At 33.6% G+C, this 26,815-nt stretch overlaps 4 protein-coding genes across 5 annotated transcripts; 2 read left to right on the top strand and 2 right to left on the bottom strand.

Annotated features, from left to right (window-relative positions):
• Positions 1-310: 310 nt before the first annotated feature.
• LOC113862804 (40S ribosomal protein S23) lies at positions 311-2,108 on the top strand. The gene is made up of 4 exons (XM_027496011.1): positions 311-445; positions 1,025-1,180; positions 1,267-1,393; positions 1,518-2,108. Exons 1-4 carry the CDS (start codon positions 441-443, stop codon positions 1,656-1,658), a joined length of 429 nt encoding a protein of 142 aa, XP_027351812.1. The 5' UTR covers positions 311-440; the 3' UTR covers positions 1,659-2,108.
• Positions 2,109-3,617: 1,509 nt separating this feature from the next.
• LOC113863507 (microtubule-associated protein 4-like) lies at positions 3,618-7,633 on the bottom strand. Its single transcript, XM_027497110.1, has 9 exons — positions 7,365-7,633; positions 7,058-7,249; positions 6,696-6,980; positions 6,280-6,314; positions 5,778-5,876; positions 5,482-5,629; positions 5,241-5,375; positions 4,726-5,144; positions 3,618-4,493 (listed from the first exon to the last, which is right to left on the bottom strand). Exons 1-9 carry the CDS (start codon positions 7,498-7,500, stop codon positions 3,753-3,755), a joined length of 2,190 nt encoding a protein of 729 aa, XP_027352911.1. The 5' UTR covers positions 7,501-7,633; the 3' UTR covers positions 3,618-3,752.
• A 1,866-nt stretch (positions 7,634-9,499) lies between these two features.
• LOC113860817 (probable DNA helicase MCM8) lies at positions 9,500-20,138 on the top strand. Its single transcript, XM_027493332.1, has 18 exons — positions 9,500-9,723; positions 11,144-11,435; positions 11,927-12,067; positions 12,160-12,277; positions 12,412-12,634; positions 12,751-12,914; positions 13,895-14,158; positions 14,676-14,771; positions 14,965-15,117; positions 15,668-15,738; positions 15,835-15,953; positions 16,285-16,414; positions 17,047-17,089; positions 17,201-17,384; positions 17,488-17,662; positions 18,451-18,621; positions 18,702-18,815; positions 20,088-20,138. The coding sequence occupies exons 1-18, from the start codon at positions 9,500-9,502 to the stop codon at positions 20,136-20,138; spliced, it is 2,733 nt and encodes a 910-aa protein (XP_027349133.1).
• A 1,892-nt stretch (positions 20,139-22,030) lies between these two features.
• LOC113861552 (nuclear transcription factor Y subunit B-10-like) lies at positions 22,031-25,759 on the bottom strand. Of its 2 annotated transcripts, XR_003504258.1 has the most exons (8): positions 25,580-25,753; positions 25,250-25,482; positions 25,044-25,173; positions 24,828-24,833; positions 24,658-24,732; positions 24,480-24,530; positions 22,385-22,543; positions 22,031-22,265 (listed from the first exon to the last, which is right to left on the bottom strand). XR_003504258.1 is itself a non-coding variant. In XM_027494450.1 (7 exons), exons 2-7 carry the CDS (start codon positions 25,462-25,464, stop codon positions 22,505-22,507), a joined length of 516 nt encoding a protein of 171 aa, XP_027350251.1. In that variant the 5' UTR covers positions 25,465-25,482; positions 25,580-25,759; the 3' UTR covers positions 22,158-22,504. The 2 variants fall into 2 exon arrangements, 1 of the variants encoding a protein (XP_027350251.1); XM_027494450.1 differs by having other exon boundaries at positions 22,158-22,543; positions 25,580-25,759.
• Positions 25,760-26,815: the final 1,056 nt, after the last annotated feature.

Below are 26,815 nucleotides of genomic sequence, written 5' to 3'. Positions count from 1 at the left end.
AATTGCTTATTTTTATCATCAAAAATCATTTGTTCTCATCTAATCCATTTTTGAAAGGTTTTAATTGTATTTATGAATTAACGTACAATAAATATGATACTCGTTAATTAAGTTACCCAGTGATATTTTTTTGGGCAGACCAAGTATAATATCAATGGGTCACCATGTTGATACAAGGCCCAACGAGCTTCAATAATATTGATACGAAACTGAAAGGCATGTTCAGTCCAAAAATAAAATAGTCCAAAGGCACGTTGACAAAAAAAACCCAAAGGCACTGTAAACAAAAAGGAATAAAAAAATAGAGGTGTTTACTAGTAGACTTCAATCTCTCTATATATATAAACACGACACTCCGTTTTTAGGGTTAGGGTTAAATACTGCGGCTACTGCTTCGATTTCCTTAGACTCTATCTGCGCAGAACTAAGCATCTATCGCCATGGGGTAATTCAACATTACATTGTCTGCAAATGCTATTCTCCTACTTTCTACGATCTAATTATTATTGGAATTCCTATGTGTGATTCCAAATTATGGTTTCTTTTCGTAGTGATCCTTTTGTCGTTCTATTTTGGCTATTATTGGACAATTTGCATTTTTACGTCTGTTGTTTCTTCCTGAGAAAACTGAGTACAGATGAAGTTGGTGAATCAGGTAATCTGTTGGTGGTTCTGTGTGTTGATTTGAATTTGTCGTTGTTTCGGGTGGAACCATGTTCAGTCAAATCTTCTCATGCTTTTTTCCCGTATAAAAACTATGTATTTATCTGTTATGGGACACGTTTAGGGATTGTGATGTGTGTTTTGGTTCTTACCTTGGCACTACGATTCTGAAATGATGTTTTAGTTTCAAATTATCAACATTCCAAAGCCTTGGTATTGCATTTACCAGAATATTGTGATTGTACTTTACTTGTTTATAGTTTCAATATTAATAATGCGGTTTCATTATTTTCTGTAACAATCTCTACCTAAGAAAATCGTAGTTAGGAGTTAAATCTGTTGTTCATTACTACTATTACAGGAAGACACGAGGAATGGGAGCTGCCCGCAAGCTGAAGTCCCATCGTAGGAGGCAAAGATGGGCCGACAAGGCATACAAAAAATCTCATCTTGGCAATGAATGGAAGAAGCCTTTTGCTGGTTCATCCCATGCAAAGGGTATTGTTCTTGAAAAGATGTAAGATTAATTTGATTTGTTTATCTTTTACTTGAATACTTAATTAGATCATCATATAAGAAATTACCAATGCATTCTTTGTGCAGAGGTATTGAGGCCAAGCAGCCCAACTCTGCCATTCGAAAATGTGCCAGGGTGCAACTCATAAAAAATGGGAAGAAGATTGCTGCGTTTGTGCCAAATGATGGTTGCCTAAACTACATTGAAGAGAATGTGAGTGATTTATCATATTGCTTAAACTTCACATTGTTTTGCTGTTTTGGTGGTGTCCTAATTTCCTTATTCTCATTGTGCTGTAAATTCATTATGTAATATGGGCTGTGGCTGGTGGTTGTAGGATGAAGTCTTGATAGCTGGATTTGGACGAAAAGGTCATGCCGTGGGTGATATTCCTGGTGTCAGATTCAAGGTTGTGAAGGTTTCTGGTGTCTCTCTCCTGGCTCTTTTTAAGGAGAAGAAGGAGAAGCCTAGGTCTTAAATTTGTGGGACGGATCCTCTTTTTCTCTCTCTCTCTCTCTCTCTCTCTCTAGTTATCCAAAAAATTATGAATTTTGCTGCATGAGACTGAATGAGATTTATGAGCAATTTTGTATCTCTGATAGTAATTCTTCTGAACTTAATTTGATTCATATTACAGACTTCCTCTCCCCCTTCTTTAGACATTGCATGAATCCTCTGATCTTGACACTGTCGTTTTTGTTTTTGAGCTGAACTACTAGGAACAGTTGATTGGCAGATTCAAATGTAGGATACGATTTATTACTGCGGGTTTCGATACTGACCTGTTTTTTGGCACGGAATCAAAATTCTCATAGTGTTTTGTTTGGATTTTTAACGCAATCGTGTATAAATTTGTAGTTACTTCAACAGAATATACGATTGCCAGAATATAGAATTCCGTTGGATATGATTCTATAATTCCTTTTTCTCATTGCTTGTGCCGTAAATGTGTCTGGAAATGCCTTAGCCAATACGACTCTCAAGGTCTCTGGCAAGTTTAAATTAGTTTACTGACGCTTATCTTTTTTAGTTTATTTTAATTAATTTTTGTTATAATGTATTAAAATAAATTTTTAGTTTATTTCAGTAAGTTCAACAATTAAATTTAATGTAAATTTTTATATAATGGATCATCGAACATGTTTTAGTTAACATGTTTTGCAAACATCTTGAATAACTAGAGTAAATAATATACGGATGTTTAAATTATATCCTTTCCTCTTGAGAGCGTGGCGGTGAGTGGTTATAAAAATAACGGAATAGGCAAACCTGCGAGTATTTTGTTTTTCCTTCGACTTCTAATACTGTTAGCAATTAACTTTGAATATTATATTATCAATTCTTTAGACGATAAGATAATATTTTAATACTGGTTCTAGAATTTATTCAGAATTCTCATTTCATTTATATAATTTCCTAGTATGCTAAGAGAACTTTAAATATATAGTTGTTGATAATAATTAAAGTAATAGAAATAAGAAATGCCTCAAGACACTTTTTTTGAAGGAGTGTATTTTAAAAGAGGAAGAAAAAAATATAATCTAAACATCTCTTAAATGCAATTTATTCTAATAATTATAGCATGGACAACAAATTTTCAATTCCAAAAAACATTACTCAAACAAGTATATTTATAGATGAAAGGTGTATTTTCTTAAAAGAAAAATAAAATGAGTATTTATAAAAATTAGTGAAAGTTTGTTTCTTGAAAATTTATGCTCTATAATTTTAAAATTAAAATACAATGTCTACGGTGGGATAAGTATGACCCTTAAAATGAGTTATAAAATTGGACTCCATTATGCAATGGGTTCACAGTATTTTACAAAAACTAGTATTTGTTATTTTATTATTTAAATTATAATTTTATAATTCATATTTTATTTATTAAATACTTATTTTATTATAGATAATACTTATATAAAAGATAAAAAGGTTTTATTTTATTCTTTTATTTTGAAGGCATTTTCTAATATAATGCTGGCTTCTACAAAAGCCATATAGCATTGCTTAAAGATGTAGACGAATATATCATCACATGCCTTTAGGACTGTTAACTTTCAATAAATTTTTTTTTTTCATTTTTTTCATGCTTTTAATGATTTGTACAAAAAAAAATACTGAAAATATATATATATATATATATATATATATATATATATATATATATATTTCGGTGTGTATATATTAAAAGACAAAATAGAAATAAAATAATAATTTTATAAATATAATAAAAACAAACAAAAATAGAAAACGTTTCCACAAAACCGACCCTTAAATTCTCCAGTGTTACGAAGCAGCAAATGAAATCTGAAAGGATACGTGGCACCACGTGATTCTATTCGTTCAACACATCGAAGACGGATACCGGATACTCGGCATCGAATCAATGAAGAAAGAAATCTATAAGACCCATCAAATTCTAGTAAATAGTAGTAGTACTTCAAAAATGATTTAAGACTTTCTATTCATGACTTGGACAGAGTACATCAAGATAAAGACTTCTACAATTGCACTTTTAGCACAAAGCAGCAAACTCAAGGAATATGTAGTTCAACTTATTTAAATCATCTCACTCGTTTTCTTTCATAATAATGCTATCAGGCACAGGAAAGTTGGTCGGTTTTACCTCTGAGACCGTTGATTCTGTGAAAACAATCCCATCCATGTTGCAAAAGGAATCTTTGACTGCAAAGGGTCTCCTTGTTGAAGCTGCTATATCAAAGCTGGTTGGGGAGACGGATAGACATGCAGAAGAACCCTTCAATAATTCCTCTTTCTTAGGACAATCAATAAGGTCTTTGTGACTGGATAACTCCGGACCAATGGATTTATCTTGGGAACTGACATCAATGTGCAAGAAAGAAAGGGAATCACCATTAAACTTTTCTTGTGTCTCGAAATTTATGTCTACACGTCCAACTTGTTCGCTCAAATAATCAATTTGATTATCATGGTGAGAAATTTCCTGGTTATTGACACCCTTAAGTGGTAACAAATCATGATGAGCTTTCTCCACTACGTAGAAGGGTGAAGTATTTTCAACAGCGCCCATGAGTATGTCAGGAGAGCTTTTGATATTCTGAACAGCACTAGATGTCTTAACTGTAACATCTAATGCTTTATGAAAAGGATTTGGATTCTGGTTATTGGGTTTTGTATTTTCAATTGATGCTATAGATCTAGATGGTTGCAGCTTTTTTGCTTTGTTTTGGCCCTCACTTGGACTTTCTGCACCATGTTTTGGCAAGCCACCAGGTATAACAGAGTGTGTTTGCAGTCCCCCACGAGGAGTGCGCACTAAGGGCTTCACCTGCACAACATTATGACATCAATTCAACCGATGCAGTATATTAGAGAGATGAAGGCAATGGGAAAAGTAAAAATCATAATTTCCAGAAGCAGATATTGCACCTGGAAAAAACACAACAGTGTGTGACCAAACTCACATCAGCATGAAATTTGTGAACTCTTCAAGAAAAAGGTACTAAATAATAACCATCTCAGTTTGTGACTACATCAAATATAAACAAGGCAAAACTCACCCCATCAAAGAAACCAATCTTTGGTGAAGGCAGTCGAAGGCCTGAAGGTTTCTTGGGAGCTGGAGGAAGAACTGTCACTCCAGGAGCATTCCCTGCATTTTGACTAATAAACCCAGCCTGTTGAACCTCCTGCCTATCCAAGCTTGAATCACTCTGAGGAATCTGAGAATTCGTACCTTGATCTGCATCAGTGTCTGATACAACCTTTCTGCTTGAGCCACTATCAAGGCTGGACCTTGAACTATTACACATACGTTTAGCCATGGAAGTTGATGAGGATGACTCTGAAGACCAGTCACTGATAGAGCTAGCAGGTGAAATACTAGAGGAGAGCTTTGTGGCAGACATCAAGCTTGAGAGACTAGAATTCCCAGGTTCAGCTTTATTTCTTGAAGCAATTCTTGATGGTGTTCTGACAGCTGGGCAAGAGGAGGGTGACTTTACAGTTCTAGCATTAACTTTTCTTTTTAAGTAATTAAAAGGAGATTTACCAAAGTTATCAGATAAATTGTTACCAGAAGAAACAGAAGTTACTGATTTTGTTTTGGTTGATACTGATGGACAAGGGGATTTGGATGATAGTGTGGGCTTAGGCACAGTAGCTCGTGAACCTCCAACAACAGATGGTTTTGACACTGAACTGGCTCTATCTGAAGAGATCAAACGAAAATAAAAATTTAACTGCGAACTCGGTCAAAGGCAACCGTTAATATTGAAAGCCAAAAATAAAATGAAAGCTAAGGAAGTTCAAACCACCAATTATTCGTTTTGCCTTCTCCTTTTCATTTTTGACATGTAGGTCACCAAGCGATACTCTTTTAGATGAAATTGTGGAACTTGGACTAGGCTTTCCTGGTACCTTTGTTGGCTTTAAAATAGATGACTCTCTCCTTGTGGCAACAGGCTTCTTCAAAATAAGAAAAATCAGTCAGTTATACAGTCACTCAAAATCTCATCTCATGATTGTGACTGCTTCTGTCCTTTGACAATCATTAGTTAGCAAAACTAAAAAAGCCATCAGTCCTCTTCAATGATTCAGTTTAGTTGCATACCTGTGGAAGTTGTGGAAAAACAGGATTATTCTTTTTTGTTGTCTTCCCAAATCCATGTATGCCAGAACTTGGATTCTTAGAAGCAAGTGGGGCCTTCATCTAAATATCAATAGAAAGTTATTCCAGACCTTATTTTAGGTTAGAGGGGAGGGTGGGGGGGGGGGGGGAGCAGGGAAGGGTTACAAATGGGAGGCAATCAGATTGCACTATTCTATACTGTAAACATTGCCACCAATTCATCACCATGCATGCACATTTCTCAGTGGTGCTTGTTGTCCAGAATAGATTTTAGGTGCCTCGGTGATGGGGTTACTTTAAGGACAGGGATATAACACCTAAAGATTTTGGAGAAGTAAACAACCTATCTACAGCTGACTGAGCCAACCCCCTTTGGGCAGCATTACAGACATTTCTCTTCAAGTATTCTTGAAATGAGAAGGAATCATTCAAACATATGCATGACACAAATTTTCTAGTCTCTATCACAAATCCAATAATTTACCTTGTTGTGAGAAACCATGCCAACCTTTTTTGAAGCTGAAAACAAAAGCCAGAAATCAATCATTTGATTGAGGATAATAAATCAGTATGGCGGAATATATAAATAGATGGATAGATAAGCAGAGTAGAATAAAAAAAAAAATCGACCATTGTCACTCAAAGTTGTCAAGATGCACAAAGGCAAGATAAAAACATTTGAAATGGTCGTCCACTCATTCTATGCATCCAGAACCAAAACCTAATTATACCTACAACTAAATTTACTTTCAATTGATGTTCATGAAAAAAAAAAAATCGTAATCGTGATAACTAATCCATAATCTGGCCGTCAACCCATGCTTTATGGGAGCTCTTCACATTTCACAAATATATCTCAAGGATCTATGCCGAATGGACTGAGTACAAAATAATACTTACAGCCATGAGCTTGGAATCGCGGGACACCAGACGAAGAGGGCACTTTTGTGTTTGCACTTGCGGGGTTGGTCTTGGACTTGTTGCTAGATTTCTGAATTGAGGCTCTTACATCCTCAAATAAATCACCCTCAATCTCTACACTTTCCAATGTCAAGCTATCACTCGCTAACGTAGACATAGATTCACACGACTTGTACACATCCTCTTCAATATCCGGTAATGCATGCATTTCATCCTTCTCAACACCTTCAATTATACTAGTCAACTCCTCAGGATCCAAAACCCCTGAACAATTAAACCAATCAAAGACAAATCCCTTCAACATCCAATTAAAAAAAACGCAATCGCAGAAGGAAACGTACCAGCGCTAGTGAAAAAAGCACTGTCCCAGGCTAAACTCTTGCGCAAATTGCACTTGCTGTTCTTCTTAGGTTTTCCAATTTCAGATGTCTCGTTCGAACGAGTCTCGTGCTCCCACTGTTCCAGTTTGGTGGCAGCGTCTTCGAACTTCTTCGAGTTCGGAGTGTATAACAAGTTTGCATGCTCTTGGTTTTCTAAATGGATGATGTGAACGAGTTTCATTTGATCTCAATTCATAAAACGGTAAATAATTGAGAAAAATAAGTATCGAATGAGAAAATTGCAGTTAAATGAGAAATGAAAGACAACCTGAGAGTTTATGGTTGAGAGGGTTTCCAGGGAGAGGATCGAGAAGCGAATCATCGGCGGAAGAAACATCGATGATGCTGAGGCGTCGGTTTTGGACGTCCCGGTTTCTGAGAGAACCGGCCGGTTCGGAAATCATGGATCGCAATCGGCGGCGAAACGGATTTGAGGGTTCTGAAGAAGGGAGGGAAAAGGTTTTTGGTTTCGCAAATTTTGAACTTTGCAGAAGCGGCTAGTGCAGGAGATTCCACTTCAACGCAACAAAATAAAATACAATTTTTCAGTTTCAAATATAAATAAATAAAATATATATATTTAAGGTGACGTGGCGATTTCCTGGGTGTATTGTAAAATATGTGCTACGGACAGAGATAAAACGGGAGCGTGTCGTTTAACATGATGACTACACGCGTCTAACCATCTTTCTCTTTCGAAAACCCCTTCCAACTATTATCATTGGGTTTTATTTAGATTTTAAAGAAAAATTATTTCAAGGAAATGTTTAGTTTTAAAATCTTTTTGATTTATATAAACAGAAACTTATTAACACATGTTTGGTTCAACCTTTTTAAATGTGCATATAAACTATAATTAGTTTAAACTAACCATTATGTGATGCTTAACTAAAATTACTTTAAAATAACCATTATGCTAGTTGTATGGAGATGGCAGTGTTAGAAAGTGCAACTTTTGGATCAAGAAAAGTCTTTTTCTGTTTGTATTACATTAGTCAAGAGAAAAGCTACATTTTTTATACATATAATTATTTTTTTAAAGTATGAGTAAATATGTAGCGATTCTTATGAAACAACAGATTAAACATCATTAGTGAAATTGTTTTATACTGAAAAAATCTACTTTTGTTTAGAGTGGCAGAAGTCATTCACTTTGGTTTTCTTCAAATTTTACAGAATAAGATGTTAGTTTTCAAGATTGTACGAGATTAATCACTTTTACGATGTTAGTAAAAATTAAAATCAAGTTTACTAACGTGCATGTTAAATGACACCTTAAACGATACAACGATTGTAGAACAGCAACATCTTGATTTGGTAGTTTCTTTCCATCATTTTCAACTTCTATGAGAACCTTTAACATCTTTTTTCTTTTAAGTTCAGATTTTAATATAGAGTAAATGAAAATAACACCAAATCTTTACTAAATTGACGCTTTTATTATTTATCACAGTCAAATCAGTTTAAGGCTACACATTTAAATTGTTTGTCCCATTAAAGGACAACTTATGCATCAAAACTCCAAGCAAGTAATACGTGTAACAGCAATGTCGAAAGGTCAGAGTGTTCAAAATCTATTATAAACATCAAACAATATCTAACAAATTTGTTACTCAATAGTTTCAACCTAACAGCTCGTGCCACCGTAATGATAAAAACTCAAACTGGAGTAAAATCAGCATTTACGTAAAGGAAGAGAACTTAGAGCCTTAAGTACGTTACATTTCTTTACTTTATTTACATTTGTTGGCCTTATACCCTTTCTTGCCGAGGGTTAGGTGTTTTCTTGCAATAACATTATATTTTCCCAAAATCATCTTACCACCATTTTGAAGACATTATTAGCACTGAAATAGTATCAGTCTCCCTTGTCAATCAGATGCTGAACAGATTTTAAATAAAAATTAAAATTCTTTAAAAAAAAACTTGTTTTTTTCCTTCCTTCTCAAATGATAGTCATTCATCATATTCGTTGTCATGGATGACCAATGATATGAAGTAGCTCCATTTTCCTTCCTTCCTAAATTAACCTCCATCCATCAAGTTGATGCATCGTAAAAAATGCATATAAACAAAATAATACAATAAAATTTTTATTTGCTGTGAAAAGATCTACAACTTAAAGGAAAATAATCCTAAATAACAATTCCACAAACCATAAAATTACTCCATTAATTAAAGGTTTTTTGTCACCAGGGATATGCGTTAACAAACAACTGCACACCAAACAGAATGTTACGGTAACTAAAGCATTGTTTTTCAAAATGCGCATTATGTAAATATACAATTACGAATCTAATATCCAACATCGTTTTGTGTATATATTTTTTAGACATGTATGTATCATAATGGGTTTTCAATTTACAATGGATCATGTTTTTGAAACAAAAATATGTATAAATCATGGAGAATCCTCATTTTGCACACGCCCAATACGCTCGACAATCTTCGATAGTATTTGATGGGCATATAGTTGTAGAATATGCTCAAATAGTGATCAATCTAGGCAATAACATGGAGAATGGGTTTTGCCATACTTTGGCTACAATTGACACCTTTGTGGCTGTTTGTGTAGCCTACCGCAGTGAATGTGAGGGGTTGGAAAGGATATTCATGGCTACATTTTGGTGACTAAGGTGGAGCTGGAGAAAAATAGAGACAAATATTATATATGGGTTTTAGAGATATGAGAAAAAAGAGAAGAACAAATAAAATTTCACGTTATACCAAGACATTCTCACGCGTTAGAATCTCAGTAAATACAAATTTAGCACAAAAGTTACAATTAACAACATTAAAATAAACGTTAATTAATATATATTTCAAGAAACTAAATATGCTAATCAATAATTTTTTTCTCAAAATTAATGTTGATTAATATTAATAATGAAAGCAGTAGACCTCTTACAATCTTAAAAATTAACTTCTTATTTTATTTCATTTTATAAGCTTACTATTTTGTTGTTTTGATATTTTCGCTATGGAACATGTAAAATGACTCTTCCCTTCATTCCCTCGAAATTATAAAGGAAAAACAAACAGGATGAGCATAATGCTTAATTATATCCGTTCTATTTCATCATATCTTAAAGTAATCCAAATAATAAAAAAAACGGTATGATTTTTCCCAATTCCATCAATACAAACATAACTATAAATGCATACGAAAAATAAGCACGATGAACTTAATTATAAGAAAGACATAGAATTGCTTGAAATGAAAAGAAATTTAGACGTTAACACTTAATTTAATCCTATTATCGTCAACGAACTTATTTTTGTTTTAAAATCGCTAAATTTTTTAAGTATACGGTAATAAATATCACAATACAATAGCATTTAGGGCCGGGCTCTACTCCGTCACTTCATATTTTTTTCATTTTTAAGTTTTCATTATTTTGAAAAAAGTTAGATCAATTTCACCAATTATCCAACACTTGTTCTGTTTTTGGAGCAGTTTACCAAGAATTTGTGGAAGATATGAATCTTTATGACAAGAAAGTCAGGCAAAACTAGTTTGAAATGAAATATTATTTCATAAAAAAAAGTCATTTGAATAAGCATCTTAAGTAAAAAAAAACTAATAACTTTTTATTATAAATAAATATTTTTTATACTATTAGACTCTTAATTTAATATTTTAATACAAGATTTTATATATAAAAATATCCATTAATATTATATGTTATACTTTTTAATAATTTATTAAATATTTCCTTCGTTATATTATTTTATTTTAATGTGTAATATATTTTTAAAATATAAATAAATATAAATTTTTAAATAATATATCTTTACATCTCTAAATTATGTAAAATTTAATACAGATAATAATAAAATGATTAAACAGTTACATATATTAATCTTATATTCTATTTTATATATATAAACACATGACACATTTATTTTTTTGAATATATATACACGCTGGAAATGGAAGTTTTGACATACCAATGCATGGCCCAGTTATTAAAGCCCAAAACAGGTCTAGGCTATCATCACTCTATTTCATTAATCTTTTTCATGGCCCAAAAAGTATCTTCTCAGTTTTCCCGCCATAAGAAAAAAAGTTTGCTCTCCAAACATCAACGGAAGGAAGCACCGCGAACGCGAAGGACGTCGATCGATCGGAAACGGGATGCACGGAACACCGGAAGTGACGGAGCAGAGGATCGGACCCGGATTCGGATCCATATCCATGGACCTACTCGGGTTACTGGATATACTCGGCATTTACTTTCCTCAGCAACTCTTCACCGTCGAAGAAACCTGGCTTAATCTCACTTCCGCTCTTCTTTCCTTCCTTTCTTCTTCGCCGGGCCAAAACCTCGCTTCTCAGGTATCGCAATTTTTATTTCCTCTTCAAACCTCTCACTCTTCTTCGCCACATTATTACAGAGATATGTTGAATCCATTTTCCGAAGCAGTTAGGAATTTTAAAATTTAAGTAACAGATTTGGATTAGGTTTCTGATTTGTCTTCGGGGCATTGCTTTCGTTAACTTCGTTATTTCTTGTCAGTCACAAGCTATCGATGTTTACGTACAAATTCATTCCTTACGTACTTAAATAAGCACGGCGAGTCTGTGTATTGAATTTGTTTCTCAGTATATGGAAACTAAAATACTGAATACAGTTAGAAAACTGGCATAAGCATTAATTAAGTAGTGCATTTTTTTATAGTGTTTGGTAATTCTGGTTTGCGAGGACTATATTGGTTATTCATTTGGATTTTGAAGCTTTGGAAGCAACCTTGTGTTGGATACAGTGATGTGTTGAATATTTCAGTGTGTTGTCTTGGGGGTGATTTTTAAATTATGTTTGCTGATAGGTGAAAAATGATCATGGAAACCATGTCTTGTCGCTTGACCTCCAGCAGTTCAAGCAAATATGTCATGTCGAGGAATTTTATGAAATGTTAATGGAGAAACCTAAAATTGCTCTCTCATGCATGAGTGCTGCGGTTCATAAGGTATGCTTCAAATACCTCTGTTGTTGCACAGACAAGTGCTTATCTTGTGTTGGCCAAGGTTCTATATTACTTAAATAATAATTTGGAAACAGGTTTTGCTCTCCAAATGGGGGAGTGACAGCTCCGAGCTCGGTGCAAAAGTAGATATTCGACTTTATAACTGTCCCGAAACTATGATTGCGCTGAAGAACTTAAAAGCAGCATATATTGGTATATCATAAATTCATTTTAGTATTTTATTTTTCCAATTTCATGCATGCTTGCTTGCCAATGTTGATACTTTTCCGTTGGATAGAAAAAAGGAGTCCATTTTAATGTTTTATCATCTTTTGACGATTTGACAGACAAGCTTGTCTCAGTGCGTGGTACTGCTGTGAAAGTCAGCACTGTCAGGCCCCTTGTAGTGGAAATGAGTTTTGATTGCAGCAAGTGTAAACAAACAATTATGCGTATCTTTCCTGATGGAAAATATTCTCCGCCATCAACTTGCAATTTGAATGGCTGCAAGAGCAAAATCTTCAACCCGTTGCGATCTACTGCTCAAACTATTGATTTTCAAAAAATAAGGTGATCCTAGTGCTTAACTTACTATTCTATTCTTTCACATACGTTCCCTTGCTCCCTACTCATTTGTTGGATCTTCAGTCCTTTAAAATCCATTTTGAATGCATGTGCTGCATTAGAGTTCAAGAATTATTAAAACCTGAAGACCATGAAGAAGGTCGAGTTCCCCGAACAGTAGAATGTGAGCTTACGCAAGATCTTGTTGATGCATGCATACCTGGAGATGTGGTGACAGTTACAGGAATTATCAGAGGAATTAACACTTACATGGATATTGGAGGAGGTATGACTGAAGCTTCATGTTTTTGGTATCCGCCATTTTTGGTACCCTGGTTGAACACTTGGTTAATATTGAAAGGAAAGCAAATTGATGTTTGTTAGCAAAGTTAACCAAACGCTGTGAAAATTCACTTGAATATCCATCTAAGGCTGTTTTAATCACCTTTCTTTATTTCATTGAGTTCACTGGCATTTGGATTTGACTCCAAGCAAAATAATTAATTCAACTGTATTGTTTGGCCAATAAATGAACTGGAACTCGTGTGATAAAAATAATAGAATGCTTTTGACAAAAATGAAGTCATGAAACACAAGTAGTCATACTGTCTTAGCTAGTTAGCATCATGTTTGTATATTCTTCCGTAGAACATGAGTTTCCTCTTTTCTTCTGATGTTGGATTGCACTGGTTTCTGCTTGAGTTTTAAAGGACACATACCTCTTTCCTGTTGCCAAATCCTGATGCACGATAAGTATTCTAAACTGATATAGCTTCAAAGGTTACAAAATTTATATTCCAGAGAAAATTAAAGCCATTAGCAAATTTCATGTAAAGGTAAGTGATTTATGTAATTATTTAGTATAATGATTTTTTTAATTTTTGCAAAATTATACGCAATAAATTAATAAATAATATATATTTTTTAATTTAAAATTGTAACATATAATTGTATTGAATTATATTATATTTTATAATTTTTAATAAAAAACTTATTACATATAGATTGTAGTTACATGTAATGTTGCATACATAAGAAAAACTGTCAAATGTAAAGTCATAATGCGTTTGTTGTTCGCTGGTTTTAGTTTATACAAATATTTTGGTACGGTTGATGGGACACCGCAGACAATCTTCATTTGTAGCTATTTTGTTTGGCTAACAGTTATCTATGTTTTAAATATCTTAATTACTTTACATAAAATGCAAGTTTATTCTCTTTTGAGCCATTTCTCTCGTCTGATGTAGCTTGTGGGTATTTATGCAGGGAAGTCCAAAAACAGAAACCAAGGATTTTACTATTTGTATATTGAAACTGTATCCATAAAAAATTCGAAGTCACAGTCCATACCCGACGAATTGCAAGACTCTAACCCCAAAGCTAGACCGACTGAGCTGTTTGACTTGTTTTCATTTTCTTCAAAAGATTTAGAATTTGTCGTCAAGTTTGCGCAGGAGCACGGTTCAGATTTGTTTCGGCAAATCCTTCAATCTATATGCCCGTCCATCTACGGGCATGAGCTTGTTAAAGGTAAATGTGTATTGTATAATGAAAGTGCCTCCTTGCTCAGTTGTTTGTTTGGTGAGAGGGTGATCCTTGCGCAATGATAAAGTTGCTGCCTTGTAACTTGGTGCTGGTTTTTATCGGTTCTAATCTCGGAAATAGCCTCTTCATTCAGGATAAGATTGCGTACATTAGTATATTTGACTTTCTCCAGACCCCGCCATGATAGAAGTCTCATGCACCGGGCACTCTTCTAGACTTCTAGTTGCTTGTTTAATGACCCTTTCTTAGGCTTTTTGTAATTGTTAGTATAACCTTGTTAATGTTTCCCATTTAAAAGGACATAATATTGCCAGCCCCATATGTTTATGTTCTTTTTGATCTTATTAATCTATGGGTTGGCATGTGCATTGTTAGTAACTGTTTAGGAAGAATGTGACTCGGGCTATTATTTCTGATGCTCCAATGGCATTATTTGGGGAAAATGTCTCGAAATTGGCTATTGAAGGGCGAATCTGACGTTAGTTTGCTATTATTTGGACAGCTGGGATAACCCTGGCATTATTTGGTGGTGTACGAAAGCATTCTACGGATCAGAATAAGGTTCCTGTGAGGGGAGATATTCATGTCGTAATTGTTGGTATGCTTAATGTCTTTTGCCTACCTTCTAAATGGAGTCAAACCTGCAGATTTTTTTTGTCTTACATATAAGTGGACTGGATTTATTTATGTAAAAATGCTTTCTTCAATTTGACGTTGGCATAATGGAGACACGATGAAGACTTATGGAGATGAGATGATAAACTGGTAGTATTGCAATTTCGATTTTCTAGGTGATCCTGGTCTCGGTAAGAGCCAATTGCTACAAGCAGCAGCAGCTGTTTCTCCACGCGGTATCTATGTCTGTGGTAATGCCACAACCAAAGCTGGCCTCACAGTAGCTGTAGTGAAGGATCCTATGACAAGTGACTATGCTTTTGAGGCTGGTATATGTTCCTAATTTCTTTTTATGGTTGTACTAAATCAAATTTTGATCTTCTGTCTCAGCTATTTCCAAAATTAGGGAGTTACTTGTGAGTGGTCTTGACTGGTAGGACGCTTTTTTACTTTAAATTGTCTTTTTCTAAGTTACTTTTTATTGTTGGATTCTTCAAAATGTTTCCTGCCCCATATTTTGAAATATTTGCTTCCATATGAGAATATGGAATTTAATGTGTATGTTCAATAAGTCAGGAGCCTAATTGTCGAGTCATTGACGAGCAAAGCGGTATGGTTTGCTCCTTTATGGTTGTTTTTGTAATGATAACATTGTTTTTCTAGTTTTGGGTGCTTGTTCTATTTCCTTAGGATTTGGTTAGTTTATTTTAACTAGCGTCTATGACTTAAGCATTTTACAATAAGATGGGCAAAGGAGGAAAAATTATTTCTATTATGCTATCTGGAAAAAGAAATAATTGGCTCTAACAGATCTTACTATGATCCTTCGCAAGAAATTGGTTTGTATTTACTGTGAATGATTGTTGGAATTCCTGACAGGTGCTATGGTGCTGGCTGACAGTGGATTGTGCTGCATTGATGAGTTTGATAAAATGTCTTCAGAGCATCAGGTTTGTCCTCCGGTCACTGGTGATTGATTTCTTCTTACTGTAATATATTTAAATTTTTTAACTCAAACCTTATTGTGAAGTTGTGATATAATACAGGCTTTACTGGAGGCAATGGAGCAACAGTGTGTCTCTATTGCAAAGGCGGGCTTAGTAGCAAGCTTATCATCCCGAACTTCTGTCTTAGCAGCTGCAAACCCCGTTGGTGGTCATTATAAGTAACATTTCTATTTTCATCTTATTCCCACAATTTTCTTTTAGCGGGCTGTTCTTATTTAGACATTCCGTCTCTGATTTATCGTGATAAAATAATATATAAACAGTAATAAATTATAAATCAAATAAAGTTCACTAATATTTTTTACATTTCCATTCTATCATTCGATGTGGCAGATGTCTTTGGGGTTCTCTATTTGTATAAATTTGTAACCCAATATCTTTACTCAAGATAATGCCAGTCATGTAGCCTAGCAAAGTGTTTCTTCTGACGGACTCTGCAATTTATTTTACAAACTACCATTATACTGAAAGCTATAACCCAAATTGCAGCCGGGCAAAAACTGTAAATGAAAATCTGAAAATGAGTGCTGCTCTCCTGTCCCGTTTTGATTTAATTTTCATACTGTTGGACAAACCTGATGAACAACTGGACAAGCGAGTCTCAGAGCACATTATGTCAGTAAGTGAATACTGTCTTCTTACCTTGTGTCAGCTTTTGTTTGTATATTCATTACATGCCGTTCATATCTCTGTTATTATTAATGGGAATGGCATCTTTGTTTCTCATCTTGAGGCATTTTGATAGAAGTAGCAGCTATTACTGTGATGACAGTATATGACTATAATTTTATAGGAACTGTTTTAACTATTCATCTATTACTGTGACGCTAATTTTCAGTTCTTCATAATTATCCTAGGTTTAACTACCCTTTCTTGGATTCTTGATCTAGAAACTACTCTTCTTCTCAAATAAAGAAATTAAATTGGTAAATAGGTTTGAACTCCCAATGTATTAAAGACATGACTTGACTTACACAAGAACCGACAGAAAAACGCGGGAAGAGTGGTGAGAATTTTGAAAGGGAAACTTCATTGCCTCGCGTCTTAGATGGAATCTTATCGGGTTTTCAGCTTGTTAGATTTGAGGGTCCTCGCTGTAGGACTATATCTCTTCTCACGGTAGACATGTTTTTACATTTCTACCGAATATTCTCAAATCAATGTTATTTTTCTTAGTACTTTTCATTTGATCCTATGCTTCTGTATAGTTCTTGTGGCACTAAAATTTAATGTTTCAAATGTATCTTGCAGCTTCATGCTGGGAATGGACAACATTCACTGGCATTGAAAAAGCGTCGCGGAGGTTATCTTCATACCACTTCGTCTTGCATTAATTTTTAAATATGCTAGAGCATTCTACCTTCCGGTAAATCTAGATTTACTGATGGAAAATATTCTTATTCAGATCCACCTTCTGATTCAAGAGCTGCTGTATCACAGAATGCTGAAGGTGTAGACCTGGGGGTTAGATCGGGGTCTTTAAGTTCAAGGTTGAGACTTGACCCACAAAGAGACAACGATTTTGTTCCATTACCCGGTCAACTTCTTCGCAAATACATCGCTTATGCAAGGAGTTTTGTCTTTCCTAGGTGATTTGATGTCATATGTACTTAATGTTTCTGGACTAAAAGTATTCCCGTTGGAAGCTTCTAAGAATTTATTTTCTGCTTCCCTTTTTTATTCTCTTATTAGGATGACCACGCCAGCAGCAGAAATCTTGCAAAAATTTTACCTAAAACTAAGAGATCATAATACTTCAGCTGATGGTACTCCTATTACAGCTAGGCAGCTGGAAAGTCTAGTAAGGCTAGCTGAAGCTCGGGCTCGGTTGGACTTGAGAGTAGAAATAACGGCCCAGGATGCAATGGTTGGTATTTACAAGTATGACCCAAATAATGTTTATAGCACCAGTCCTCTTCCGGTCCCTTTAGTGTAATCAATTAAAATGCAAGTAGGAACACTATTATTTAATTTACACAGCTTGGGTTCAGAGAGTTCCAGCAGATGAGAATGTTGCTTACTTGCTTTAGATGAGTGAACGCATTAGACAAGATAGGATTAGAAATGCATGTATGAGAGAGAAAATTAGAGAAGTATCTAGATTTGAAAAAATGGTAGAATTTCGTGGTTTGGAATATGTGAAGGACTCTCTAGAAGCCCTATAGTTAGTAAGATAGAGGATAACCTTGTTGCTACATGTAGAGGGAAACTAAGAAAAACTATTGGCAAAACTATTAAAGAAGAATTTAGTAGTCGAAGGTTTGTTTACCATAGAACATTATGGTATTGTTTGATATGTGTCGTCGACCCTTCTTGGTGGTTGTTCGTACTTGGAGTGTTGTGACAATTAGTTCACATCAAGGTTAATATGTAATTCTTGCAGCAACCAAAATGCCGCCATTCAAATATAGATAAAAAGCTCGTCTGCCTGAGCACTAACAATCTTTCGAAGGGATTTAAGGGAAACAATTTTAGTCGATCAATAATATCTCCTGCCTCTACTTTTATGTCATGCAAAAATAATTTTATAGAATTTCGGATACCAAGTGAGGAGTATGTCAACAAAACGTTTCCTGGCCATAAATTTTAAGACATGATTTTTCTTATCGTGAATCTATCCTGACTTTATTTCTTGTAACGACGATTGGGGTGCAGGATGTGGTTGAAATCATGAAGGAATCCCTCTATGATAAGTATGTTGATGAGCATGGTATCGTGGATTTTGGTCGAAGTGGGGGGATGAGTCAACAGAAAGAGGCAAAACGCTTTCTAAATGCCCTCAACAAGCAATCAGAACTGGAACAAAAAGATTGCTTTTCAGTATCTGTATGTGCTCTTAATTTTCTTCCTGCATTCGCTGTCGGTAGTTTCCGTGCTTGTTAAAAGACGCATGTGTTATTTTTCAGGAAATATACAGTCTGGCAGATAGGATTTCTTTGAAAGTTCCTGATATTGACTCTTTCATCGATAATTTAAACAGCATTGGTTATCTACTCAAAAAAGGACCAAAGACATACCAGGTATGATGTCATTTTTATTCTCCTGTCTATTGTGGTTTGTTTGGCTACAATCTCGATATCTTCCACTTCCACTGTCAAGGAGCTAGATATTTCATTCATAATTTTGTGATGATTTCCGTCTAATTGGAATACGTCTTTCTTTCTTTCACCTCTCTGGTCTGTTCATTGTACCGTAAGTCTATGATTTCACCCCAAGAATCTTTGCCAAAATGCCTTCTGTTTTCAGGATCAGATTCAACGAAAATAGTTGGAACAATATTTACAATAAATGAGATTCTTGAATTTGAGAACTTAGTTAGGTGGAGCATTTTGGAGAGATAAAGAAGGAATTGCAAATTTTGTAACTTGAGAGTTCATAAAACATTCATGAAAAATTGTTTGGAGGACCGACTGGATGCTTTTGCCCTCGTATTCCAAAGTATCATTGCTCCTTCTCTCTCTCATTTAGTAATTAGAAAATTTATACGCATAAAAAGTAAAAAAATCAAAACTATTCATTTAAAAAATTATCTATAGGAGAACTAGTTAAGAGTGAACTAATCTTTAAAGTAACATTGGTTTAAAAGTGTCCCATCTCTTCTATCATGAATGTTCTTTCCATTATATGAATGTCTTGTGTTTCTTGCATTATAAATCTTCTAAGTTATATAATTCGTTTAGTTTCCAAGACTTCATGGTGTCACCAAGGTATTTTTTTTTTTAATTTTCTTGTCTACATTTGATTTTCATGGTGTCACCAAGGTGATGTCTTATTACGATTACTAAGTATTTGTTTATTTAAAATTGAGTAAAATTAATTTTAAGCTATTTAATGTGATTGAGTTATGTATATAATTTAATCTAAACCACATGTTTTTTTATTAAATTGTGTGTTATTCATTAAAAACTTAAGAATTAATTTTCTGAGTTCTAAAGAAATAAGCCCCAAGTATATCTGCCATTTTATTATTTAATGAATCTTGTATGACAAGAAAATTTCAGTCCTAAACGCCTTCACATTCCAAGCACCTCTGTGGGAAAGACTTTAAGATTTGGCTTTTTTTTAAGGAAAAAAAAAAACATTTCAGAAGGTAGAGGGTAGAGTTATAATTATTAAGAAAAATAGTAGAAAAAGTTTTAATGACTATAATTTATTATATTATATACATTTATTTTATCAAAATCTTAATAATAATTTTAAATATAAGGATTTTAAGTTTACTTATCTCCTTTTGAAAAAAGTGAAGTCCAATTTTTTTTTTCATGACAAAAACATCCTTTTGACTTATGCAGGTTTTATCCTCTTCATATTCACGAAGCCAATCGTTTAGGACAAGGGGCTAAATTGAATTTGATTGATGTACATTTTCTCCTTTTACTGAGGACTCACTGCTCGAATACTTGGACTAAATTACTAGTTATGGTCTAATTTGTATCCTGGACTAGCTAATTTGTAACCTACACAAAAAGCAATTTGTTGGTCCAATTTATATTTTAGTTTTTAAAAAGTGAAAACTCTTTTAAAAATTAGAAATAAGCATGCTCTAAATATTTCATATCATAATTTTGTTGGATCTCGTCATGAATTTTTTTTATATTTTATACAATTTTTATATCTAATAGTGTAATTAGTTGAACTAATTTTATCTTTTAATTTTAATATACTAAAATATTTTTGGTTGAAATCAGACATACTTTCATTATCAATTCATGTTTTCCTTCTTTACCTTAGCTGATTACTATTGCTTCCATAGAAGATTAGTTTATACCTTTTTTTTCGTTAGATAGTTTTCTTTTCGATTGTGACTCCTTTCTATCAGTGACACTCAAAATAAATAACAATAACTTATTCTATGCCATATTTTTCTTTAATCATGTTCTAAAAAGATAACTTGTTCCATTCCATATTTAACATTTCACTTGTAGCCTTGAATAGAAGTTGTATCGCATCGAACTTCAATCTTTTTTTCCTTTTAACTTATTTTCTTCTTCCTTAACACGGGTAAATTTTGTTATTCATTTTTCTGCTGATTGCTTCTTTCAATATACTAAATTCAACATTGTCAGATGTTTTATCTGTTTTTGCTTTTGCCTTTGTTTTGTTATTCGGTGAACCAAAGTATGTCTCGCTAGGTCAGATTCACAACTTGATTGTGTCTGGATTAGAGGATTTCATGCATGTCCTAGAAGTACACCTTTAATTTTTTTTTTAAGAGCTTAAAAGTTCGACAATTGCTATAAGTACTCCAACTTGAATTTTCATTCATCTTGAGCTCAAATATCATGCAAATATCGTGACGTCTTTCTTATAGTTGCTTTTCTTTCTTTGTATTACTTATTCGTGTCCATTGACATATTTTAGAACAATCCATCAAAATTTAGTAGAATCTTTTCTTTCTCGTACATTATTGCAATATAGTTAAAATTGTCATTGAAAAATGTTATTTATTCAACTTATGTAGTAAATATATGATGACTTAATTTATAAAAAAAATTAAAGTGAAGATCCTAAAATAAAAAAAAAGGGTTAAATTGTCTCTAAGCTAGTTAAAAAATTCAAAATGATTCTCTTTACTTTAAAAAAAATTATAATTAGGAATGGAATTTATAAATCATTTTCAGTTAAGTCCTTAGCTTCTGTTTAATAGAAGAATCTAATTAATAAAATTTAAGATCATAACTTCTTTCCCTCACATTTCTTTTACATCTATCTAATACTTTTTTTACCGAACCTTTTTATATACCGAACCTTTTTATAGCGCATCGAACATTTATCTTCTTAGACTAGTAATGTACATTCCTAATAATTCCGCTTGTACAAGAAAGCAAATGACCAGTTACCTAATCATACATCAACATTGCATTAGGGAAGTAAAAGGACCACACTGGCATACGCTGGTGCGTTTGTAGTTCAGTTTGATTCAATTTACTTGAAAGATGAGCTGAACCAAATATAAAATAACACGTAATTCAATTTGACCAATTTTAAATATAAAAATTAAATCAAACCAAATTGATATTTTACAATTTAATATAAATCATGTTATTTTTTAAAAATAATGTATCATATAACTTTTAATTTTATTTTAAATTTAGAAAAGAAACATTGATTAGAAGGATAAAATTGTGAAAAGACAATAATTTTTATAAAAAGAAAATACTCCATTAAAAGTTTAAAGTAAATAAAAGTGATGTACGATTTATTAATATAATATTATGATAAAATAAAATAAAATAAAAAACGAATATAAATATATTACAATATTCGATTAGTTTAAGTAAATTTTAACAAGCTTCATCACACTGGAGGGGGGGAGGCTATTATTAATATCACATCTAAATGTCTAACGAACAGTGGAACAGGTAAAAAAGGCTTCTTCATGCATTATTGTCAAAAGAAACAAGGAAAAGAATATACCATTCAGGATTATGCTTACAATCAGTCCTAAATCTTCAGTCTTTGCCAGCGGCCTGATGAAATCAAACAACAGGGCTCCGCGATTTACAATATAACTTTTAAATAATAATTCTACTCCAAAGATAATATACAAATCTCAATTTAAAAAAAAATATCTGGACACAAGAACCACCTCCTATGTCAGTATTCACATAATATGAGATACATTCAGTATGCCGTGAGCACCTGCTAAAGCTCCATCGGCTTTGAAACCATCCGTTACAACAACAGCCGGGTCAATAGACTTAGATACCTACTCTGGGCCTTGCATTGGAACCATCATATGTTGACCCTGAGATAGAAGATTCAGAACAATAATTAAAAAAATTAATATCACAAATTCATTATTTATAAAGAAAGTTCTAATGCTTGTGGTCACATAAATTCCTTGAACTACGATTAAAAAAACATATAAACCAGAGAGGAAAAACATCCATGTCATAGATAAAAATGCATGATCAATGTTACGTTCTGCATTAAGTAAACATCCGAGGCTCAATAAATATTTATCCAGCCAGGAGGGTTGAGTGCAACAATTTCTACTTCCATCCAAAAGTGGCCAACAAGGAAGGGAAAACCAAGACAGGAACAACAAGGGTAAAGTGTCACTTGCCTTAAAAAGGTGAAAGTTAAATCCATCCTAAGTGGGCAGCCAATGTGGGTCATCATTGATACAGACTTTCAAAAGGCATATGCAACATTAAGTCCCACATTGAGTAGAGATGAGTGGTGTACTCAAATCATGAGACTCTCCCACCCAATAAGATTTTTGGGATGGACTCTAGCCAAGAGCTTGAACCATTAACATTCAAGAATCAAGATAATAACCAGGTTAATCAGTCACATTTACATAATAACTTCCTGTTAATCTTAACATGAAATAGCATCACCATTTTCACCTTTTAATAGTTGAGTAAGAACTAAGTCGCTTTCAAACCTTTTTAATTTCAAGCACAAAATTTTTTAGCTTTAATATTTAACAATTTTTAAACATGTTACAAGCTAAGACAAAAGGTCCTAGAGAGTAGTTCAGGAAATCCACTTTTCACAATAGATCTTTAACAATTCAATGATCAAGTAAACCTTAGAACCTCCTGTCAAAAAATAAACCCTAATAGCTTAACATACTTCATTGAATTTGTTTCACTTACCCGGAAATTTAAAATCATGATCACTAGATTATTTGCTATGCATAGGCAAGAAGTAAAATAGCTATTATATAAAAAAAAGTAAGGTAAATTGTACAATCATTTTAACACAATCACAAAGATTAAAGCTTCAGTAAAAACAGAGGTATGGAGCAAAGCTTTAGCTATCCAAGCAAGAAGTTTCAGCAATCAAGATTGAAGACATAATAAAACTTATTAATATTCAATAGGATAGACCAAATCCATAAGTGATGTACTTATGTCATTAGTGAATCCATACCAAGGCTGATTAGCCCAAAAAACTTCACAATGAGGTCTGAAACACCAAAAACCTCCTGCTAACCCCCCACAACAGAATCCACAAAACCTCGTGCCACCAGGGACCACAGCAAATTAACATTTTTTTATTGTTTGTACTTTGTACAATCCATTAAGGAGGAAGAATCACCAACAACTCTCATTGCCCAACCAGATTGAGAAAAATTGCCCTTCAAAGATGGACCACGTATTAAATAACCCTAAATCAACCACAACAGTGCTTAGGAAAGCGGAAGAAAGAGAGAAATTCATTGAACCTAAATAACAAGCCATAATTCACACTTCTTTTTATTGACTTTAATGGGTGCATTGATGTGCGCTACCAACCAAAACTAGCTGACTCAGAGACAAGAATGATCAGGCATTAATTCTAAGATGGACCCATGAAATATGCAGTACCAGTATGTTTTCTAATACCAATCAAAATGGCATCGGGGCCAACAATGTATGGAGCATCTTGACTAAAAACAAGCTTAAAAAATTTTCTGCGGAAAAGGAGTTTAAACTTGTGATGTCCTGCAAATGGAGGTATCACAAGTCACATCCTATTTCTATAATAGAATCGTAATGAATTTTGTTTATGCTTCAAGAATAATGTTTGATATGGTTGCAAAGTAGCAAACAGAAATTCTATACACATCAGTTACAATCCAGAGTTTAAACACTGCCTAAGGCATCTTCATTTATTAACATTCAATGCAACAGCCCAGGATAGTACACAAAGAAAGGAGACATTGCATTACAGAAAGAGAGTGGATTTACCTGAGAATTCGTGTAACTGACACTTTGTGAGAAAGAACCTTGATGAGCAAGCTGTGGATTTCACAACAAAATATAAGCCCACATCAGATGCTATTGATTCTACTACATATATACGTATTTCCAGCAATGCAATCAAGCATAATACACATGTGAGTGTGCGTGTGTGTTCCACTTCCACCTGAGCATTAGGGCTTGGTTGAACATCTTTCTTAGTAGATGCATCTCCACCCTTGGCTGAGCCCTTGGTGTCGCCCTGGAATACCACAAATTGAAAAACCGTTAACCTAGAAAGGTGTGCACAAAGAGAAACTCACCTAAAACACAATAATTACAGAGCAGTGTAATTACCTCCATCTGCAACATTCCCAATCAGCCCAGGACAAAGCCACAACCAAAAAAAGAAAAATTACCAATCAGTGAAAACCAAAATCTAAAGTAGGAAAACCAAAACAACACTTAAGACTCAATATTCTCGAGCAAGCTAATTGTTGGGGACCAGAAAAGCTCCTGAAGTAAAATCAATAAATAAATAAAATAAAATAAGGAAATGTAAATTTAAAGTACCTCTCTGTATCTCGTGAGGTAAATCTTAAGGGGATCAATATAATCCTCGAAGCCGAGAGTGGCCATAGCCCAGAGCAAATCATCACCGTTAATGGTCTTCCTCTTTTCTCTCTGACACTTATCAGAGGCCCTACACGACGCAATTAAAAGCACGAACAAGTTGAAAAGTAGAAAAGGAGAATAAAGAAAAAGACAAACACACTCACTCGCTGGTGATGAAGCTGATGAACTCAGAGACGCATTCCTGAACAGTCTCTTTGGCGTCCTTCGCAATTTTCCCGTTGGCAGGAAGCGCCTTCTTCATGATGCGGCTTATGTTAGCGATGGGAAGATACCTGTCCTGCTCTCGCACGTTGGAGCGAGGACTGTGGTCGCCGCTCTCGTGGCTTCCGCCGCCTGGGCTCGCCGGACCGTCGGCCATGGTCGCCGGAACCCTAATCTGAGAAAGGAAAAGCAAAGCATGGTGAAATTGAAAGAAGCGTAGAATGACTAGGGTTAGGGTTAGGGTTAGGGGTATAAGGAAATGTTAATGATACCTGTGTGAGTGAGGAATTTGTATTTGGCGCGAGATCGGTGAGAATGGAGAGGAATCGGACGCTGGAGAAGAAAGGAAGAAGGAGACGATTGAGATGTAGACTCAGTCCTATCACCACCGTTCGTTCCTTTTCTTTTATTACAACCACACTCTCTCCCTCTCTTCTCCCCAAACGCTTTTTATTTCTCTCCTCTTTTTTTCTTTTTAATTCTTTTTTATTTCTTTCTGGATTCTGCTCCCCTTGCCTAAATAAAGCTTGAGGTATATTAAAAATTACTGTAAGATTTTTTTAGCGTAAAAAGTAAATGAATGAATTTAATTAAAAAATGAGAAAAAAGAGTTTCTGGTGAATGACATTTATGATTCTGACAAGGTGCGTGATTCGACCACGTGTTTTGACTCTGTATTGTACTTGCACTTCCTGCTCCTTTGCCTTTTCGCTGCTTGTTCGGTTCACACTTCAATGGTTCGTTGCCTCACCTCATCACCCCCTTTTCACCAGAGTTTCAAAATATTTTCAAAGTATGTTCAGATTTACATTTAAATTATAAATTTATGTTAATTTTCATATTATTAATGATAAGTTTTACGTAATATTTATATTTTTTATTTATATATATACATGGACTAATTTTAAACTTTTTTACTTTATAAAATAATTATTTAAAAATATATTAAAGTTGGAATAATTTACCCGCTGCTTAGATTGTTTCGAGAACTCAATTATAGCATAAAAAATGGAGTTCACACATATTATAAGATATGTTTTGTGAGAGTGAAAATTTCACTTTTTATTGAACAAAATTTTTAAAGGCTATACAAACAGAGCTTACGACTCTATTTTTTTTTAATTCATTTTAATATTTAAAGATTAAATTTAATATATAAGTTTTTATATAAAAATTCATTCAGTAAACACTTAATTGAGTTATATTACTGTTTTTTTAAGATAAAAAGAGTTTTAATTAAAAAAATTGATATTAATTCATCATTAATTTAAAATTAATTATACTTATAAAATGCTGTAATTAAAATTAACAGTCTATACATTTTTACTTTTTATTTTATAGGTTTTTTATTTAGAGGAATAAAGTGAGATATAAAATCATTGAGAGCTCTCACGTCTCTTATTATATATGTTTTCTTAACATGTCCAATATTATAATAATCTTTTATTAAAATTTAATGCAATTTATTGTATTGATATTATTAAATATGATAGTTTTTAAAATATTAT

This window comes from Abrus precatorius, unplaced genomic scaffold (assembly GCF_003935025.1).
Source record: "Abrus precatorius isolate BTA unplaced genomic scaffold, Abrus_2018 Scaffold3, whole genome shotgun sequence".
NCBI classification, from domain to species: domain Eukaryota; kingdom Viridiplantae; phylum Streptophyta; class Magnoliopsida; order Fabales; family Fabaceae; genus Abrus; species Abrus precatorius.
Note: the sequence above shows the minus strand (reverse complement) of the source record. Positions and strands in the feature narration are given on the sequence as shown.

Coding starts and splice junctions, on each gene's coding strand:
- LOC113861552 (XM_027494450.1), bottom strand. CDS start 25,464: ATGGCCGACGGTCCGGCGAGCCCAGGCGGCGGAAGCCACGAGAGCGGC. Junction 25,174..25,249: donor ATCAGCTTCATCACCAGCGA/GTGAGTGTGTTT, acceptor TGCGTCGTGTAG/GGCCTCTGATAAGTGTCAGA. Junction 22,544..24,479: donor TCAGTTACACGAATTCTCAG/GTAAATCCACTC, acceptor CTTCTATCTCAG/GGTCAACATATGATGGTTCC.
- LOC113863507 (XM_027497110.1), bottom strand. CDS start 7,500: ATGATTTCCGAACCGGCCGGTTCTCTCAGAAACCGGGACGTCCAAAAC. Junction 6,981..7,057: donor TGCTTTTTTCACTAGCGCTG/GTACGTTTCCTT, acceptor TTAATTGTTCAG/GGGTTTTGGATCCTGAGGAG. Junction 4,494..4,725: donor AGATTGGTTTCTTTGATGGG/GTGAGTTTTGCC, acceptor AATGTTGTGCAG/GTGAAGCCCTTAGTGCGCAC.
- LOC113862804 (XM_027496011.1), top strand. Junction 1,181..1,266: donor GGTATTGTTCTTGAAAAGAT/GTAAGATTAATT, acceptor TTCTTTGTGCAG/AGGTATTGAGGCCAAGCAGC. Junction 1,394..1,517: donor TAAACTACATTGAAGAGAAT/GTGAGTGATTTA, acceptor TGGTGGTTGTAG/GATGAAGTCTTGATAGCTGG.
- LOC113860817 (XM_027493332.1), top strand. CDS start 9,500: ATGGAGAATCCTCATTTTGCACACGCCCAATACGCTCGACAATCTTCG. Junction 15,118..15,667: donor TGACTATGCTTTTGAGGCTG/GTATATGTTCCT, acceptor AATTCCTGACAG/GTGCTATGGTGCTGGCTGAC. Junction 17,385..17,487: donor AGGAGTTTTGTCTTTCCTAG/GTGATTTGATGT, acceptor TTCTCTTATTAG/GATGACCACGCCAGCAGCAG.